The 17053-nt window shown below is 44.8% G+C and overlaps 1 protein-coding gene across 4 annotated transcripts in view; it reads left to right on the forward strand.

Annotated features, from left to right (window-relative positions):
* Positions 1–17053, forward strand: part of SH3KBP1 (SH3 domain containing kinase binding protein 1) — a 317304-nt gene that overhangs the window by 277961 nt on the left and 22290 nt on the right. For all 4 annotated transcript variants that reach the window (XM_045856034.1, XM_045856037.1, XM_045856036.1 and 1 more), the window contains one exon: positions 5753–5838. In XM_045856034.1, coding sequence (XP_045711990.1) covers positions 5753–5838 — 86 coding nt within the window. The remainder of the gene's footprint in view (positions 1–5752; positions 5839–17053) is intronic.

Below are 17053 nucleotides of genomic sequence, written 5' to 3' on the forward strand. Positions count from 1 at the left end.
TGGTCTCTTCAAGGTGTCCTGTGTTGGACTGAAGTGGCCAAGACTTTTATAGTGTGGGTCATACTTTACCCTGGAAAGGGTGTGCCTCAGCCGAGGAGGCTGTCTACAGTTGGGGTGGCCCCTGTGAGGGCTGTTGGCCCCTCACAGGAGCAGGGACACCCAACCCTTTACTGAAGGAGGCTCTGGGCGGTGCAGCTCTGTGGCCACAAGGCAGAATAGATACTTTAAGGGGTGGCTGTAATGATTGCATAGTGTATGAAAGGGGCAAGCCTCATGCCCGGCCCGTGGTAAGCCATCACATATCGGTTGCTGCTTGTATTTCTATGGGATTATGGATTCTACTTTATCCTGCTGGGTGTCCTTGGGCTAGTCAACTCACTCTCTGTGATTTAAGCCCCCTGTCGAGTAAAGCAAGGAGACTCTGAGCTACTGGTTGCCTATCTAACTCCTTTTTTTTAAGTGCCCATAACCAAAACAGCTGAGAAAAATACATGAAAATGACATTACTTTGATTTAAAAATCGGAAAAGAGTAAGGGCAGCCTCATTCTGATATCTTTGGACATATGGCGATAAGCCTGCTGTCTTGTGTTTTCTCCTTTTAACATCTATGAGCAGGAAATTCACAGTATAAAAACCCTCGTAGGAGCTAGTAAATTACAAAAGGATGGGCTTTTTTTCCTCTTTGTTGGATTTAGTGACATCCTTCTTGGCAAAATGGTACCCGTGTGTTGGGCAGACTGGAGGAGAGCGGGGACTATTGACAGCCGTGGCCTCACTGGGCGGCAGCTGCTCCAAACACGTGCTTTGGACAATTTCACAAATTCTGGTATTTTTTAGAGCTGAAATTCATTAGCATTGTTGTAAGAATCTATAAGTACAGTGAAAGGCATTTACAAATAGGCTTTGTAAAAGGCTTCCACACCCACAGTCTGAACACTGTCAAAACACCAGCTGCAGCTTCCCTACTTGGAAGGATCAGACCTTTTTTAAAACTACACCTACTGTTTTTTTCAAAATAGGCTTGCTTCTGGCCCTGTATAGAAGGTAATTTCAGCTGAAAGCCTGTGTCTGGCTCTTGGCATGAGGGGTCAGGGCTCAGTAGGGAAGGGGGATCCTAATCTCCTTCCTACTAGAATGTGGCTGGCACTTGGGAATCCGGGGAGAGGTTAATCAGGGATGGTACTGCCTGTTTCTTCAGGGTGGGCCCTCATGACCTGGGCCTCACAGTCGAGGATTTGTAACTGTACACACGCCCCAGGTGAGTTCCAAGTGTGGTCACAGGCGATCACGTGGGCACCTGTGGTTGGGGAGATTCTTAAAGGAGAGCCCGTAGCAAGGGGCAGGCAATCTCACCTTTGACCTGGATGATACTATTGTGGAGAAAGGAGAAAGAGCAGAAGCTGCGTGAACTGTACAGTCTCTAGTATTAAAGTGAACTTTTAAAGGAAGGAAAAATTTACCTGTAGTCTTATTTTAGAGACAACTATTAACATTTTGGACTGTTTCTTTTCCATCTTTTTCCTATGTATGGTTTGGTTTGTTTCATTGGTTTTGCATAGGTATGATCATACTGAATGTCATAAAACTTTGTTGGGAAAAAATGTATTTATTGTACAAATACGTAATACATTCCCATTTCACACAAAAAGCAAATGTTTATTAATTCCACCAGTGGTTTTGAGCCCCTGCCATGTACCAGGTGCTGAACTGGATGCTAGAAATTACCTGTCAGACTTCCCCGGGAATAACCACTAAATGTTCTTCCAGTCTTTAAAACAAATTCCTCTTGCTAGTACAGTGGCACCTTGGTACTCCATTCCGGAACTCATGGTGAGTGCCGAAACTGATGACTACTGAATGATGAAGCATTTTCTCTTGTGGGGCATCATGATTTTTACAAGTTCTGGCAAGTGCCAAGTGCTGAAACATTTTTTGCTTCTCAAAATATGACGAGTACAGGGTTTGACAAAGTCTGAAGCTGATGAGTACCAAGGTATGACTGTATATCAGAAGTGTGCATGGGTGTATGTGCACTGAGGCACAAGTCATTTTAAACTTGCCTTTGTTCTCTGACATCATAAAACATCATAAGAATTTGTCCTGTTGTCATAAACTGTTTATGAATATTATATCACTGGCTATAGAAAAGCCTGCCAAATACCATAGGTTATTCTACTTTCCCCCTATTTATGAAAGACTCCAGTTCTTTTCACTTTTTCTGTATTGCATATCACACTGTGATAAACATACTGACCTGCAAAACCCATTTGGGTATTTTAGGCTATTTCTTTAGCATATACTCCCAGAACTGGTCCAAAGCAGATGAACATTTCAAATGCTATTGATACACATCCTATTCTTTAAAGTTATTTCTTTTTACCCTACACTGTTCCCCAAAGGCTTTCAGGTAAATTGAAAAAATAAGTAGTTGAGAGCGACAATAAAGGGGAAGTAAAGGTAAAAAATTAGTATAGCCCAAGGTAAGATGAGCCCAGTGCAGATAGGCAGGTGCCCCTTGGAGATATTGGAGGTTCGGTTCCCGACCACAGCAGTAAGCGAGTCACACACATTTTTTGGTTTCCCAGTGCACATAAAAGTTAGGTTTACACTCTACTGTGGTCTTTTAAGTGTGCAATAGCATTATGTCTACAAAAACAATGTATATATCTTAATTTAAAAATACTTTAGTCCTGGCAGTTGTGGCTCTGTTGGCTGGAGTATTGTCCAGTAAACTGAAAGGTCTCAGGGTCTCAGGTTTAATTCCTGCAGGTCAGGGCACATACCCAGGTTGTGCGTTTGGTCCCCGGTTGGAGCATGCGCAGGTGGTAATCAGTCAATGTTTCCCTCTCTCTCCCTCTCTCTCTCTCTCTCTCTCTCTCTCTCTCTCTCTCTCTCTCTCTCTCTCTCTCCCCTCCCTTTTTCTCTCTTCCCCTCTCTCCCTCCCTCCGGCCCCCTCATTCCCTCCCTTCCTCCCTGCCTCCATCCCTTCCTCTCTCTATGGAATCAATAAATATATCCTCAGGTAGCAATTAAAAAAATACTTTATTGCTAAAAAAAGCTAACCATCATCTGAGCCTGTTGGAAAGATGGCGCCAATGTAGGTAATGCAGGGTTGCCGCAAACCTTCAGTTTGTGGGAGGAAAATAAAGCGGTATTTGTGAAGCACAATAAAAAGCAGAACACCAGCAGAATAAAACGAGGTATGCCTGTAATGTATAATAATCTTCTTCTCTACAGTCTCTCAAGATAGGCTCACATTTGACTAGAAGCTTCTAGCTGTCCAATCAAGGAGGGAAATGGCAGCTCCATGATTCACAGTTACCAAAATGGACAAATAGCCCACATATTCTGAAGCAGCCAGTTTGTTCCGCAATATGGGTGCTTAACTGCTGTGCAAAGCTCCTTCTCCCCACCAACAGCCCCGCTGATTCCCCCCCCAGCTGCCCACTGTGGTATCACCTCAGACCATCTTCCCCTTTGGCCAAAAGAAAAAAAAAAGCAGCCCAGTGAAATGAACTGAACTTTCATTGCATGAGTGACTTGTCTCCCTGGATAGAACATGTATTCTTATAACTTGTCGGTCCTTGCTGTGTTCTGGAACGGACAGACCCGCCTGGCTATGAGCAGAACTTCAGTTCAGTCAGTCATTCTGGAGGGGGCAGCACCAAAGCATTTGGGCTCCACACATACCAAGCAATAATATTAAGCGCCCTGTAGACTTTTATAAAAATGAAAAAGATTTCCTGCTAATAACATTTCATTTCTAAAACATTTAATTTCTGAAAGTCACATTCAAATGCATAGATGTTTTGAATAAAGGGTTTGAAATAAATTTCCTCAATCCCACCATTCCTGTTGGCTCGGCGTCTCTCCGAGGGAGTGTGCACCGTGGGGCCTGAGCTTTGGTAGCCCGGGGGTGGAGAGGGAATCTGCTACGGAATCCTGGCCTAGGAGGTGCCCCTGCACTTTATGGGGTTGGGGTGAGGCAGGAAATACAGCCTCTACTGTGAGGTTCAAGCCGGTTCCCCTTTCCAAGTACAGTAGTTCACGTATTCCTCCAACTTTGATTTCAGGAAAACTCTGAAAAGTCCACCAAGTCTCCTAAGGCTCACACAGACAGTCTTCAAGCTGTATTTTTTTCTCTTAGTGGGGGCCAAACTATTTGGCTCAGCCATGGTTCCCCGGGGTTCTCACCTCTGGTCATCTCACCCTCGTGTTGAGGGTGCTTGAGATTATTCTTGATGTTAAGAGTCAGTTTTGTCGGTCTGGGAACTGACGGGCTTACTTTCTGTAAGTGTTCTCCACCATCGCCGGATATGCATGTCACACCGAATGCTACCACCACCACCCCTCTTGAGTGAAGAAACCCAGGCATTGGCCCTGTCAACTCTCTCCCATACCTCCAGGTTATAAGTCCCCTGCGTCAGTTTCCCTCCGTCTCCCATTACCTCCAGGACAAACTGACCGCTGTGGAACTCAGCCCAGCATTCAGACCTTTCTCCTCTCACTTCCCTCTGGGGACCTCAGGCTTTAGCCCTGGGACCCCTGGCCACTCTGGGTCCTTGCTCAATCATGTGTCTTACTGATATGTCCCCTCTGCTTTTTCCTCCAAAGCCCAACTGTAATGCCACCTCCTCCATGTGCCCTGCACTGCCATACATAGCCCCCGCACTGACCCGTTCCTCCCTATAGGACTGTGATGTGCCTGCACCTTGTACAGCCTGTCCCATGTGGACTGGTTGTCTGCCTGTCTCTCTGTCCCATTTAGACCACAAGCCTCTCCGGAGTAGCCACCACCTGGCTTGGCCATCTCAGTACCCCCAACTTCTGCGCATTGTGTGGTTTGGCCTCCTGCCATGGTGACTGCCAGAAGCCATGAGATGGACTATTTCTGTTGCTTTCTGGGAACAACTGCTTGACTTTGCCCTCTCATTTTATAGGCAATGTTTTTTTTCTCCCGCCTATTTCACTGCCATCACAGACCTTGGATAATCTCGTTTGGGACTCACCTCCCTTCTCCACTCAAAGGGGCCCAAAGGGCTGCGTTTTTGGAGGAATTTGGAGGAACCTTCTGCTTGTGCATCAGTGGGCTGTTTCTCTCATCATCTTGGAGGCTCATTCCTGTCCCCAAGGGCTGCTCCTCACCCAAATACATAGGGAAGTTGCGCGTGTCCTGATGGGCATGGGGGCACCCACCCAAGAGCTGTCTAATTTTACAGGGCTATGCCCCGGCGCCAGCTTTCAGGCTGCCAGATCTCAACTCGACACCTTGTGCCTGTCAACAGCCTGGCTGATGCCTCAGCTCCAGGCCAGAAAACCTTTTTCTCAAGGTTAAAAGTAGTTGACCTTTGACAAGCAGCATTGGCTACATTCCTTGTTCCTTAAAAGGGAAGCTCCCAGTTACTGTTTGCTGCTGCTTATTTGGCCATGAGGCGGGAGCAGGGCCTACGTTGTACCCTGTGTACCAGCAGGAGAGTTTGTGGCTAAAGGTGCATTGCTGAACAGTCGTTATTAAAATAGCCATCTCTGAAAATGTGTGCTGGAGAGGGGGGCATCCAGTCTGTCGGCTGCTTTGCACCAAGGCCCCCTGTGGCTGGAGAACCCATTGGCTCCTGCTGGCTTCTTCACAGGCGACAGTGCCACCTGCCCTACACACAGCACACTCCTTAACTTGTGTGCAACAAGAAAGCTAAGAAAATGACAAGGACATGCACCAATTACTAAATGCCTGGACTTGTGTTTTTAATATAGGGGTGACGGTCCAAAGATTGACTTGGTGGGCAGTTCGCTGTCTGGCATCCTGGACAAGGATCTCTCGGACCGCAGCAATGACATCGGTGAGTAGGAGAACATGTTTGCTTCTCTTTGCACAGTTTTGCAGGAACTGCAGAGGTCAGTTTTCCCCTTCAAGAAACCAGATGAGAACTGACACAGCCGTTTAACTGCAAGGCTGACAGCCCTGCTTGTTTTTAGGTGTTGCAGTTTTATAAACCAGGGAAGCAGTGGTGGTCCCCACATTACAACACAGTGCCTGGGACGTTTACTCTCCCTGGCCTAAGACATTCCTTGCAAGGTCCAATGAAAAGAAATGATGAATAAACCTTTTTGTAAAAGTGGGCATTAGCACTTATATTTATATTTCCCAGTGATTTATGTTTTTGGTGTAACGAGGTGAATGGGTGAAAATGCAGAATGGCAAAGTTCATTGTAAACCCAGTGCCTAAGTGTTTTGACTTTGAATTTAAAATGAGCTTTGATGTAATAATTGCTACTTAGTTCAGAACATGAGTGAATTTTCCCAAGGTCAAGATACCACCATGTGGTAAATGGGAAGGTAGCTAAAGCGTCTGTGAGTAAAAAAGTTGGAGGGTCTTTCGAGGATATGCATGGGTGGCTTTGAGGTCACATGCATGCTGGTTGAGACCACTGTCTTGTCTCACTGGGGTGACAGCCCTTTTAAGAAGACAGCCCTTTTAAGGACGTTTTTTTTTTTTTTAGCTGTACAGCTTTTATTTGTACCTATCACAATCATAAGTTAGCACTCTCTTACAGTCTACATTAAGAGAGAAGGCTACATTTTGGAATTTGCCTCTTTTAAATCAAAATTTTCATTTTGGAATAAGTAGAGAGATTTCACACATCGTTGTAAGAAATAATGCTGAGAGATCCACAGACCCTGGATCTGGCTTCTACCACTGGTAGCATCTTATGAAACTGCACTGCAAGATCACAACCAGGATACTGACGCTGATACAGTCCAGCAGGTGCCCCACTTTTACAAGTACTGTACTTGTGTGTGTTTAGTCCTACGTAATTTTGTCACATGTGTAGGTTTGTGTATCCACCGCCACAGGCAAGATACAGAACATTCCATCACCACCAGGATCCCTCTGTTGCCTTTTATAACCACACCCACCTCCCGCCTGCCCCCTCCTCTTCCCTAACCTCTGGCAACCACTATCAGGGATTGATGGGACATGGAATATTTCTAGCATCCTTTGCTTTGGCTGCTCAATTTAGAAACAAATGTCTGACAGTTGGCAGGTCTTGTAAGAGGCACCAGAGTGCCTAACATGAGCATTCTCGTCACCTGGGGTTACTCCCCTGCTGAGGTGTCTGTTTTCTTCTGAACCTGCTAATACAGTTGCCTCTTTGCAACTGCTGACCTGCAGTCTCTGACCTGATCTTGTGAAGGCCTTAGGGCTAGGATATGTCATTGTGACCATAAACACCAAAAGCGCTGGTCTTATTTCCCGAAACTGTTCTGTGTCCTCAGTCAGCTTTTGAGAAGCCCAGTCAGGAAGTATGACCAAGGGCTTCTGACAGCTTGGGCTGACACAATAATAATAGAAATGCTGGGCTACTGTAGCATTTGACCTGGTTAAAGGGCAGGCCAGAGCAGAGCAGTGAATGAGAAGGAATCATCAGAATGAAGCTGATTAAGTTCTGGTTCTACCATTGCAGTTTAACATTCAGACCCCATTTCTAGGAAGGGTGGCTGGTGGGGAAAGTGCTGCTGAACGTAATGTGTGTGGGCCTCTCACAAGAAGGAAGGTGTTCTCCCCTCTCCAGAATACACAGAGCTATGCCTGGCTTTTGAAGAACATTAGCCTTAGACTTTTTTTCCCCTTTGGGTCTGCGGATGACTATGGTAGATACTGCCAATATATGAAGTTCATGTGTTTTTCACTCTGATAAGCTAGTTTCGAAATGTTGGAGGCATTGATGGAGGGGGGGTTAGTCTACAGAAGCTTTTCATACCGTGGAAACTAAGCACCAGCTGTATGTATGTGAGAGCCCACAAAGAGATGCTGAGGTTTACTTTGCTCTCATTTTGAAAAGAAGGCATTAATGCCAGAAAACTATAATTCCTCAGGCTAATAATATAATATGTATGTTATTTGCATTGTGAGAAACAAATGATTGGCAGTTATGAGATCAACCACTACACACTTGAGTACCTACTACTCAAGTGCAAAGCTGAATGGCTACCAAGGCCCTTATTTATACACAGGCCTTGCCTTCCAGGGTCTTTGGGTCTCTTTGTGCCCCTAAGACAGTAAATGAAAAGTGAAGTAACACTGAAAGTCTGTCTAAAGGATGACTGAGTGGTAGAAAGTAATGCTGCTCAGAATCGGAGATGCTTCTCGGCACCTAGGGTGTGAGGACAGGCTCTGTGAAGCGGGACAGACTTACCTGAATCTGGAACTTGGATTTGTGTAGGTAGAGGCAGAGACGGGCAGGGAAGTCACCTGAGCACTGCTGATACCGAGCATAGATCAGCCCAGCTGCCATAGAGGGTTTGTGCTGGTGCCGAGGGGCAGGAGGGAGGAGGCTGCAAACGGAAGTTGGGACTGGACTGAGTTTGAGAGGGATGGGTTTGTAACTGATTCTGTGGGCGGTGGGAGCCGGGGAATGTTGACACTGAAGTGACATGATCAGGTCTGAAAATTCAGATATCCCTGGTGGAGTTTTGTGGGACAAATGAAGTGAAGGAAAGATGAGTGTCAGGAGTCAGGTTATTTGATAGTTCCAGTGAGAGGAAGTGAGAGAGAGCCAGAATTAAACTGCTCACACAAGGGTTGTGTAAGAAGGGATAGATGCGGAAGCAGTAATGCGAGAGCATTATGGCTAGGCCTTAGTAACAGATTGGATTTGGGAGTGGGGAGGCGGAGAGAATGATTTGTTAGCTGTGAGGTTTTAGGGTTGGGTACCTGGGGGAAAAATGACCTTGGTTTGAAATAAGCGTGTCTGGAGGAAGAATTGGTTTGGGGGGAAATGTGATGAACTCATTTAAGCATGTTGACTTTGACCTTTGGTCAAACACCCCTTGTCAGTGCTGGATGAAGCCTAAAGGTGGGAGGCTGAGGCCAGGGAGGCTGGTGGGGACAGCAGGTAGAGATTAGGACCTTCCGTGACACAAGAATGCAGAGTTGGCGTCTGCGCACCTGGGTTGGAGCGCTGCGGATTCTGCTGCTTCCTGGCTGAGTGACCTTCCATAATCTATAGAGACTCTGTAAAGAATACTAAATCTCTGCCAACTTCCTCATCTTGTCTTCCAAAATTATATAAAGTTACTTAGTGGGCTGTAAAAAGATAAAGATGCTTATTTCTAATGTTGTTTACGTAGACATGATAAAATGTCAACAAGGAAAATGAAATCCTTACCACGAGAACAAAGAACCTAGAGCTGAGGATCACATTCCACCGAAAGTCCACATGTAAGGGAAAAGGGGGATCTTGCAGCATCACAGGGGCCAAGGGAAGAGAGGGTTTTAAGCAAAATGTCTTTAGGCCCAAATGCAGAAATGCTCTCAAGGAGAATAGGAGAATTGCAGAGGGGCTGGCTCTCTTGAAGCCTGCTTTTGTATCTCTGCTTTTGTGGCATGTGTTTATTGCTTTGAATCAAGAGGGAAATTATTTGTACCAGAATGTTTTTTTTTAGTGCTTCAGACGATCAAAGCTGTCCAAATGTGGGCTGCGGTAAATAGCAGAACAGAGTCCTGAAAGCCATTAGCAACGATCAGTGTTAGCTATAAATAAATGTGTTTCCTCTTAATAAGGCTATAATTTTAAATTATTATGATATTAAATTAGAGAACATGTCTTTTTTCAGATCTCGTGTGGGCAGCTATCAGCATCTGTCAGCCCTCGATAATTTAGAATGAAATCAGTTGATCCCAAACTAAGTTGTTGATGTCAGCTTGAGATATTGTTTGTATCAAACTATGCTGCCATATTTCAAGAAACATAATAGAAAAAAACATGGATGAGCTCCAGCACAGGCCTGCGCATTAATAGAAGTGAAAATTAAATTGTCCAGTTTTCTCTTGCTGACAGAAGACTCTTGTGTTCCGATTGAATGGGAGATTATAGGCCTCGAAGTCAAGTGCCATAACATTTACTTTTATTATGCCATATATTGTAGTTCCCACAGCATAGCGGGATTTGTTATACTTCAATGCAACAGAGATTTCCCGTTTCTTTCCCACTAAAGCACATGGCAGTGGGCCTCAAGGTGGGGAGCAGCCTAGGAACTAAGCCATCTAGTTTCAACTAATTGACTTAGAAAAAGCCTTTCTCCTTCCTCTTCAGTTGTTTGCCTTCTTTGTTTTAACTGTTGTTTTTTCTTCCCCATCAAAGTGTTGCCACTTCCTTCTTTACATGGACACCACCCCCTCTTTACTTGAGGAAGCTGAGGATTTTCCCTCCATCTTCCCTGCCCCCTGCCCCCACAGACCTTCACTTCACGTGATACTCAGTTTGGGGCCAAGTGTCACTAGCTTTAAAGTCAGTGGACTTAGGATGTGGACGTGGTTTGAAAGCTATGAAGACGAACTTCAACTTGTCCTCGGTCTATCACGCCTCTAGGCCTATTCATTTGGACCAGGAAATACAAAAGCATTTCCCCACACCCTGAGAATGCTATTAAGAGCTGATCGATTTGGGGTGCTGGAAAGGTTCTAAAACCGGATGGTGACTGGTTTTACTAAAAGTGACTAAGCTGTATTCTTAAAGTGGGTGAAGTTTATGGCATATAAATTATATCCCAATAAAGCTGTTAAAATGGGAAAAAGGAGCTAGTTGAAATTCTCTTAGCACTCACTTTGAGGTCTTAATGTCAAAAAAGATACATATACACAACCAATTTATAAGTATGGGGTTAGAAGTGCCCCTTTGCCTCCCTTTATAAAATAGTTGTGTTTATTTAGGCAAATAGCCGTGATATTGGTGTTTCCGAGTTGTCTATAAACCAGTCTTTTATAAATAGCATTATGTTTTAGACGTGTTAGGGAAGCTGTCTAAAAGCTTGTGGAGGAATCCTTTTGTAATGCAAATAAGTTCCCTTAAATTGTTAAATAAGGATAATTGTTTTACAGAGGGTTTTTTTTTATTATTATTATTTTTGATTTTAGAGAGAGAGCAAGGGGGAGAGAGAAACACCCATTTGTTGTCCCACTTATTTATGCATTCATTGGTTGATTATTTTTTTATTGTTGACACTATTACCAGGTGTCCCCCATTTTTCCCAGTGCCCTGCTGCAGCCAGCCCCCACAACCCCTGACCCCACCCAGCTCCCACCACATTGTTGTCTATGTCCACGGCTACACCTCAAAACTGCAACCTTGGCGTATCATGAGAACACTCTAACCAAGTGAGCTACCTGGCCAGGGCTACAAAGTTTTCTTAAATTGAGGCCCAGCTGGACATTGATAAGTATGATTACAGCTGTGTTATACAATATTTACAAAATGTTTGGAGGGGTTAGGAGTATTTTTTAAGAATATTTGGAGGTAGAACATGTCTTTATAATCTGGATTCCTTTTCCAGGGACAATTTGCAGATAGCTGCTTCTGAAGAATGTAGCTGTGTGTGTAATGTCCTAGTGTGAGAACTATTTCTCCGTACAATTACAGGCACGTAGTCCCTTTCTTCATCTGCCTTCTGCCTCCTGAGGTTACAGTGGGTGAATTAATAGCAGCTGCAGTGAGCAAGGGGAAGGAGAAAAGGAACTCAGAGTGAATGGGGTGCCATCTAGACATCTTGTAGCTTTTGTGTGTTTCTCATAATCACTAAACCTGTAAAGGAGGTGTAACAACTCTCATTTTTATAGGGAAGGGACAAAGGATAAAGATAGCCAGGTAACTTGGGGAACCCAGGTCTCCCTGACCCATGGGCCCAGATATTTCAGTGCATGAGGTTGGTCTACATCAGTGCTTCTCAACCACTCTTCCCAGGGGACGTTTGCTGATGTCTGGAGATGTTTCTGGTTGTCACAACACGAGGGTGAGGATGGGAGTGAGGGGTGCTACTGGCATCTAGTGGGTGGAGACCAGGGGTGCTGCTAAACATCCCACAGTGCACACGATAGCTCAGCAACACAGACCAATATGGCCGCAGTGTCAGTAGCATTGAGGGTGAGAGCAGCCTGGCCAGTGTTGAGAATCTGATGGTGAACTGGGAACTGCTGGGCTGAGGACAGTGTCCCCTCAAGTGGAGCCTCGTGGTCCTGATGTGGCCCGTCTCATTTCCTGAGAATCTGTGTAAAACACAATTTGAAAATGGTTTCAGAGCTTGTTGCACCTGATGGCTTTATATACAAAAAAGTAAATATATTTGAAGTCATTAAACATCGACCAAGAAAGCCTCCATGACCTTTGAGAGAACGCTTGTGCATGGGCCTATGGAAAGTTACTTGCTCCAGAAAAAAACAGCATCTGAGTCTGATTTTCACATGGAAAGACATTATATTTGGTATTAGATACTCTCCCAAGATTTAATATCCAGTGTTTAAATGAGTGTTAAATAAAAGGACAATAGACATGAAATTTAATTAATACTATATTATAACTTTGTGCTCTGTATACCAAAGCTTTTTGAAACATATGTGAAGTCATCTAATGGTGACTGTTAACAAAATTTTTATGACACCAAATCTCTATAAACAAGTGTTTGAATTCTTTACTTATTTTGAAATTTCTGCATTTTACTACAAGCAATCTTTTTTGGGGTTCTCAGACAGATTTGGGGGGACACTTAGATCCCTGGCTTTGAGCTGCTGGGTTTTCTGTCCTTTTTTTAAAAAAAAAATTCCCCTTTGGTCCTTGTAGCATTTTAGGTCAGTTGAATGACTTCTCAGGTTTTATAGGATAACATATACTGTGTCCTGCTTGCCTTCAAGAAGCCCCAGGAGTGACATTTGGAGTGTTCCAGATGGAGAGCTGGCTGACCGTGTATGTAAGCGAGCTGTTCCTGTCAGCTCTCTCGGGGTGAGCCAGTCTGACATGAGAACTTTCATGCAAGGGCCATGGCTCGCTCCTGCAGACACTATGTCTTTACCAGTGACCTTCAGACATGGCCTTGGGGATCAGGAACGTGGCTGACATTACTCATGCAGAGGAGAGGACAATGTGATTCTGTTATGTCAGAGTCAGGTCTGGATGAGGCTTTGGTGGTGGGGGGGTGGTATGTGTGTACACATGCTGTTCTGCATCCTATTCAGGGACACAAGCCATGATCAAACTTTACCTTCTATCAGGACTATTTGAGAAGCAATATGCATTTCTCAAGCATGATGACAAAGAGCAAAAGAGATTGTGTTTTCGGTCGAGTAAGTGCTTTATACCGACGAACTGGAACAGGTTGAACTTTGATTGATTGGTCTTGGCTCCGGTTAATTCAGAAGAATTTCTGTGCCTGGACCTCTCCCTGGAGCACCATGGCCCAGTCCCCCACCTCTCACCTACAACTGTTAGGGCTCGTGGCCTAGCTTTGTGCTCAATAAAAGAGCTCAAGGTGGCAACCAGCTCTGATTTCAAAATCATCTCACAGTCCTCGAGGAGATGGGCTGGTGGCAAGGCCTGTCCTCAGTACTTCCAAGAGTCTGGTCACAGATGTGAACTGGGGGTGCCCGCTGACAGGCCTTTGCAGAAACATCGGTCCACACCAAAACCGAGGTGCTCACCTCTGTCTGCTCGGCTCCTCGCAGGGCAGCCCTTGCCTTTGACAATCCCTCGCATTGGCTGGGCTTGTACTCAGTTTGATGGGTTCCCCACACATCTTTTACCCCATCACATCCAATAATCACAAAAGCAATGAACATTCAAAGTGCCAGTAGGAAAAGCCTCATGAATACTGTAGAGACACAGGTGGAGATGAAACAAATCAAAGGGCATAGATGATGATAAATGCTGCATAACCTCATAGGAGTGTTTGGGGGTGTGAATTATTCTAAAACATGAACAGTGAACAGTGCCATGCTGCCCGAGCCACCTACAGCCATCAGCCCGCTCAGAGGAAAAGTAACTGGCAGGAGAGAGGAACGGAAGGACATTTGAGTGTGTAGCAAAGCTCAGTTCAGACGGCCCTTGGCTTGCAGACATCCACGTGCTCAGTAGTCATTTGCATTTGTGGTCTGGCTCGGAAGCTCACCTGTGTGCAGAGGATGCACATCCTCGCCTGGGATTTTGTTTGCCTGCCTCTCTGTGGCCAGGGCCCCTGAATTCTTCCTTCAGCCCAATGGCTTGAGCATCTCTGCTTTTGCTACCTGCTGACACCATTTATAGCTCTGAGAACACACATGCAGAGGGTTTAAGTAGCCTGTGCACAGCAAACACACTTATATAGTAACCTTTGTGACATCCACAGTGTGCTCAGCTGAGGCCTCTGATCTGGGAATGAACGTGGAGGCAAGAAGAAAACAGGTGACATTCAGCTCTGGTTGCACATGGCATTTATTTGGCCCGCAGTGCCCTTTCTGCCCACTCCCTGTGGCTCACAGATTGGCAGGGTCCAGCTATGGCTTCCGTTTGACTTGTAAATATCCAGAGGGATATACCACGTGCCAGAAAACCGTGATCAAGTACCCCTTTGTGATACTGAAAGCATTATAGACGAACTGCACTTTATTAAGGAGGAAAGCTGAGTTATCAAACCCCTTCTCTAGCCATAGGCTCTTGTTAGGGCCTCGTCTAGAGGCCTTGGCCCTCTCAGACTGTTGCCACCTTTGACTCAGTAAATAAGAAAAGTGATGAGCACTTGAGGAGTGAGGTTGGTGGAACCCATCAGAATGTTATTAGCTCTGGTGGTGACAACCTAAGGATGAGGGGTAAGGGAACAGGGAGCCAGGAACAAGAGCCAGAGGAAACCTCTTTATTTAGCTTTGAGGTGACCTATAGTGATGCACTCTACCTCCCCAGGCCTGAGTCATCTCTCCCTGAGGTTGTTCATAGTCTCTGGAATTTCACAGATTCATGTACCAAACAAAATACGCTTTTAATGTGAGGGAGTGCTGATTTTTATTACACTCATTAAATGCATTTAAAAAACAACAACAACAAACGCCGTCACCTGGTGGAAGGGTATAATCTCCAAGTTTAAAACTTGAACACATTTAGTTTACTGGGAGACTCACGATGTTGGCCTTCTTTTCCTCTTTATGACTGGCGATAAGTTTGTCATGGGCACACACCAGTTCTTCAGGTGACATTTGAAAACCACAGGTTTGGTGCTTGTCTGCAGATAGGAGGGTGCGGGGAGAGAGGAAATGTTGGGGGGTGGGGCGGGGTGCAAACAAAAGGCTCCAGACAGAGGTGGGTATTGAAGCTCTGGCAGATCTCACCGCCCAGAAATGTACAGTTAGATTAATTTTGTATAGAGATACAGTTGCTTGTGATTTTTAAAAATCACTTCTAGAACGTCAGATGTTTTGTTGTTGTTGTTCAAGTACAGTTGTCTATATTTTCCGCCCACTACTCCCCCCACCACCAACCCCAGCGAGGGAGGTGGGGATGGCTGGAATGTCAGATTTTAAGGGCCCTTTAAATACTTTGTACCTCTATCCTCTGCCTTCACCCTGGGCTTGAGAATGAGGCCCTCGAGCCCTTCTAACATGTTGGGAGGCGCCAGCCCCTCCCAAGGCGGTGAAATGGGTACTGGACTTCAGACAGGCAATACCTCCTCAGGTTTTATACGCAGTATACATTTTGGCTTCTGTGTAATTGTGGATATTAGGAGGTTGTTGTTTCACACATGCATTACAATTTTCTAAGTGTCAGACTGCTCCTCCTTTGTCTAAGTAGGGTGCTGCTGACTAACATGGGAAGTCCTGTGTGCCTTATTCCCTAAAAGGAAATTGGCCCTCAGTCTGGTGGCACGTAGGGCATGGCCTCGCACCTCTTTCAGCTTTGTTTTTTTATCTTTAAACCAGGGGCTTGGATAAAATGATCAAAGGGGCCCGGGTCAACCTCGCAGCCTTGTTTCTCTGAATCTGTTTCTTTTAGCTGAATTGTCTGGATGTTGAAAAAACTGCTCTCTCTCTCTCTGAATCCTCTTTTAGATGAAATAGCTTATTCTTCTGTCTCTTTCCCTCAATTCCTTTAGTCGTGTTCGTCCTTTTAACCTAGAATTGATCATTTGGCCCTTTCTAAGGTCTTATCTAGGCTTTCTTTGCCCTAAAAATGTTCGCTTATAAAACATATGCTGGCCATATGCAAGCCTTAGTTATCAACAAGTATGGGTATAATAGTTATGGCATAAATGTTTATAAAGTTGAAAAATTATTAATTCACCTTGAAAAAACTTGTTATGATTTTTTTGCCCAGTTTTTTTTTTTTTTACAGAGAAATGTTAAAGGGTAGGATGTTTGCCATCCTAAGTAAATTTGAGTTCCTTGAGCAAACCCTTATAAGAGAGGCAAGATAATCCCACAGGCCACCGAGGAAAAGGTGTGGTATACTGGGTAAGCCATGGGTTCTTAAATAGGCACACTTGGGTTTGAATACTAGCTCTGCAAGCTCTAGGATGAGTGACTCTGAGATTCACTTTCATCTCTTAGATGGCAGGGCTAGTAATGCCCACTACCTTAGAGGGTTGTTGTTAAATTGAGACATAGTGATGTGATACAGCTGACAAAACAGGTGCTGTCAGCCTGGTAGTTGGTATAGCTGCAGCTCAGATAGAAGCACCAGCCATCGACCGTCCTTCTTACCATGACTACTGTTATTGGAAATTAGGAAAGTTTTTGAACACATAACGTAAATCAGCTAGAAATCAGATAGATTTCTTTTTCTATCTCACTGGGGGACATGCTTATTAATTTTATAGAGAGGGAGGGAGAGCGGGAGAGAAACATCGATGTGATGATTAGTTGCCTCTTGTACGTGCCCCAACTGAGACTGAACCCACAACCTAGGTATGTGCCCTGAGTGGGAATCGAACTGGCGACCCCTCGGTTCATGGGATGACACTCTAACCAACTGAGCCACAGTGGCTAGGGCATGTGTGTCTGAAACCAGTAATTTCGTAGCTGCATCTGAAACCAGTAATTTCATACACAATCTACTCAGTTGTATCTTTATTTTGAAGAGTTTCTCCCACTCCCCCAATTACAAAGAGAGCAGGTGCTTACTTTAAAAAAGTAAAAGAACACAGAAAGTTAGAAGGTACAGCCTCTCCCTTAGATAATCACTATTAATTTGCTGTAGATACTTTTAGAAAACTTTCTATGATTGGATGGATGGATAGATTTTTTTTATGACCATGTCATACAC

The sequence above is a fragment of the Phyllostomus hastatus genome, unplaced genomic scaffold (genome assembly GCF_019186645.2).
Source record: "Phyllostomus hastatus isolate PE091 unplaced genomic scaffold, TTU_PhHast_1.1 phas_scaffold_12, whole genome shotgun sequence".
Lineage (NCBI taxonomy): Eukaryota > Metazoa > Chordata > Mammalia > Chiroptera > Phyllostomidae > Phyllostomus > Phyllostomus hastatus.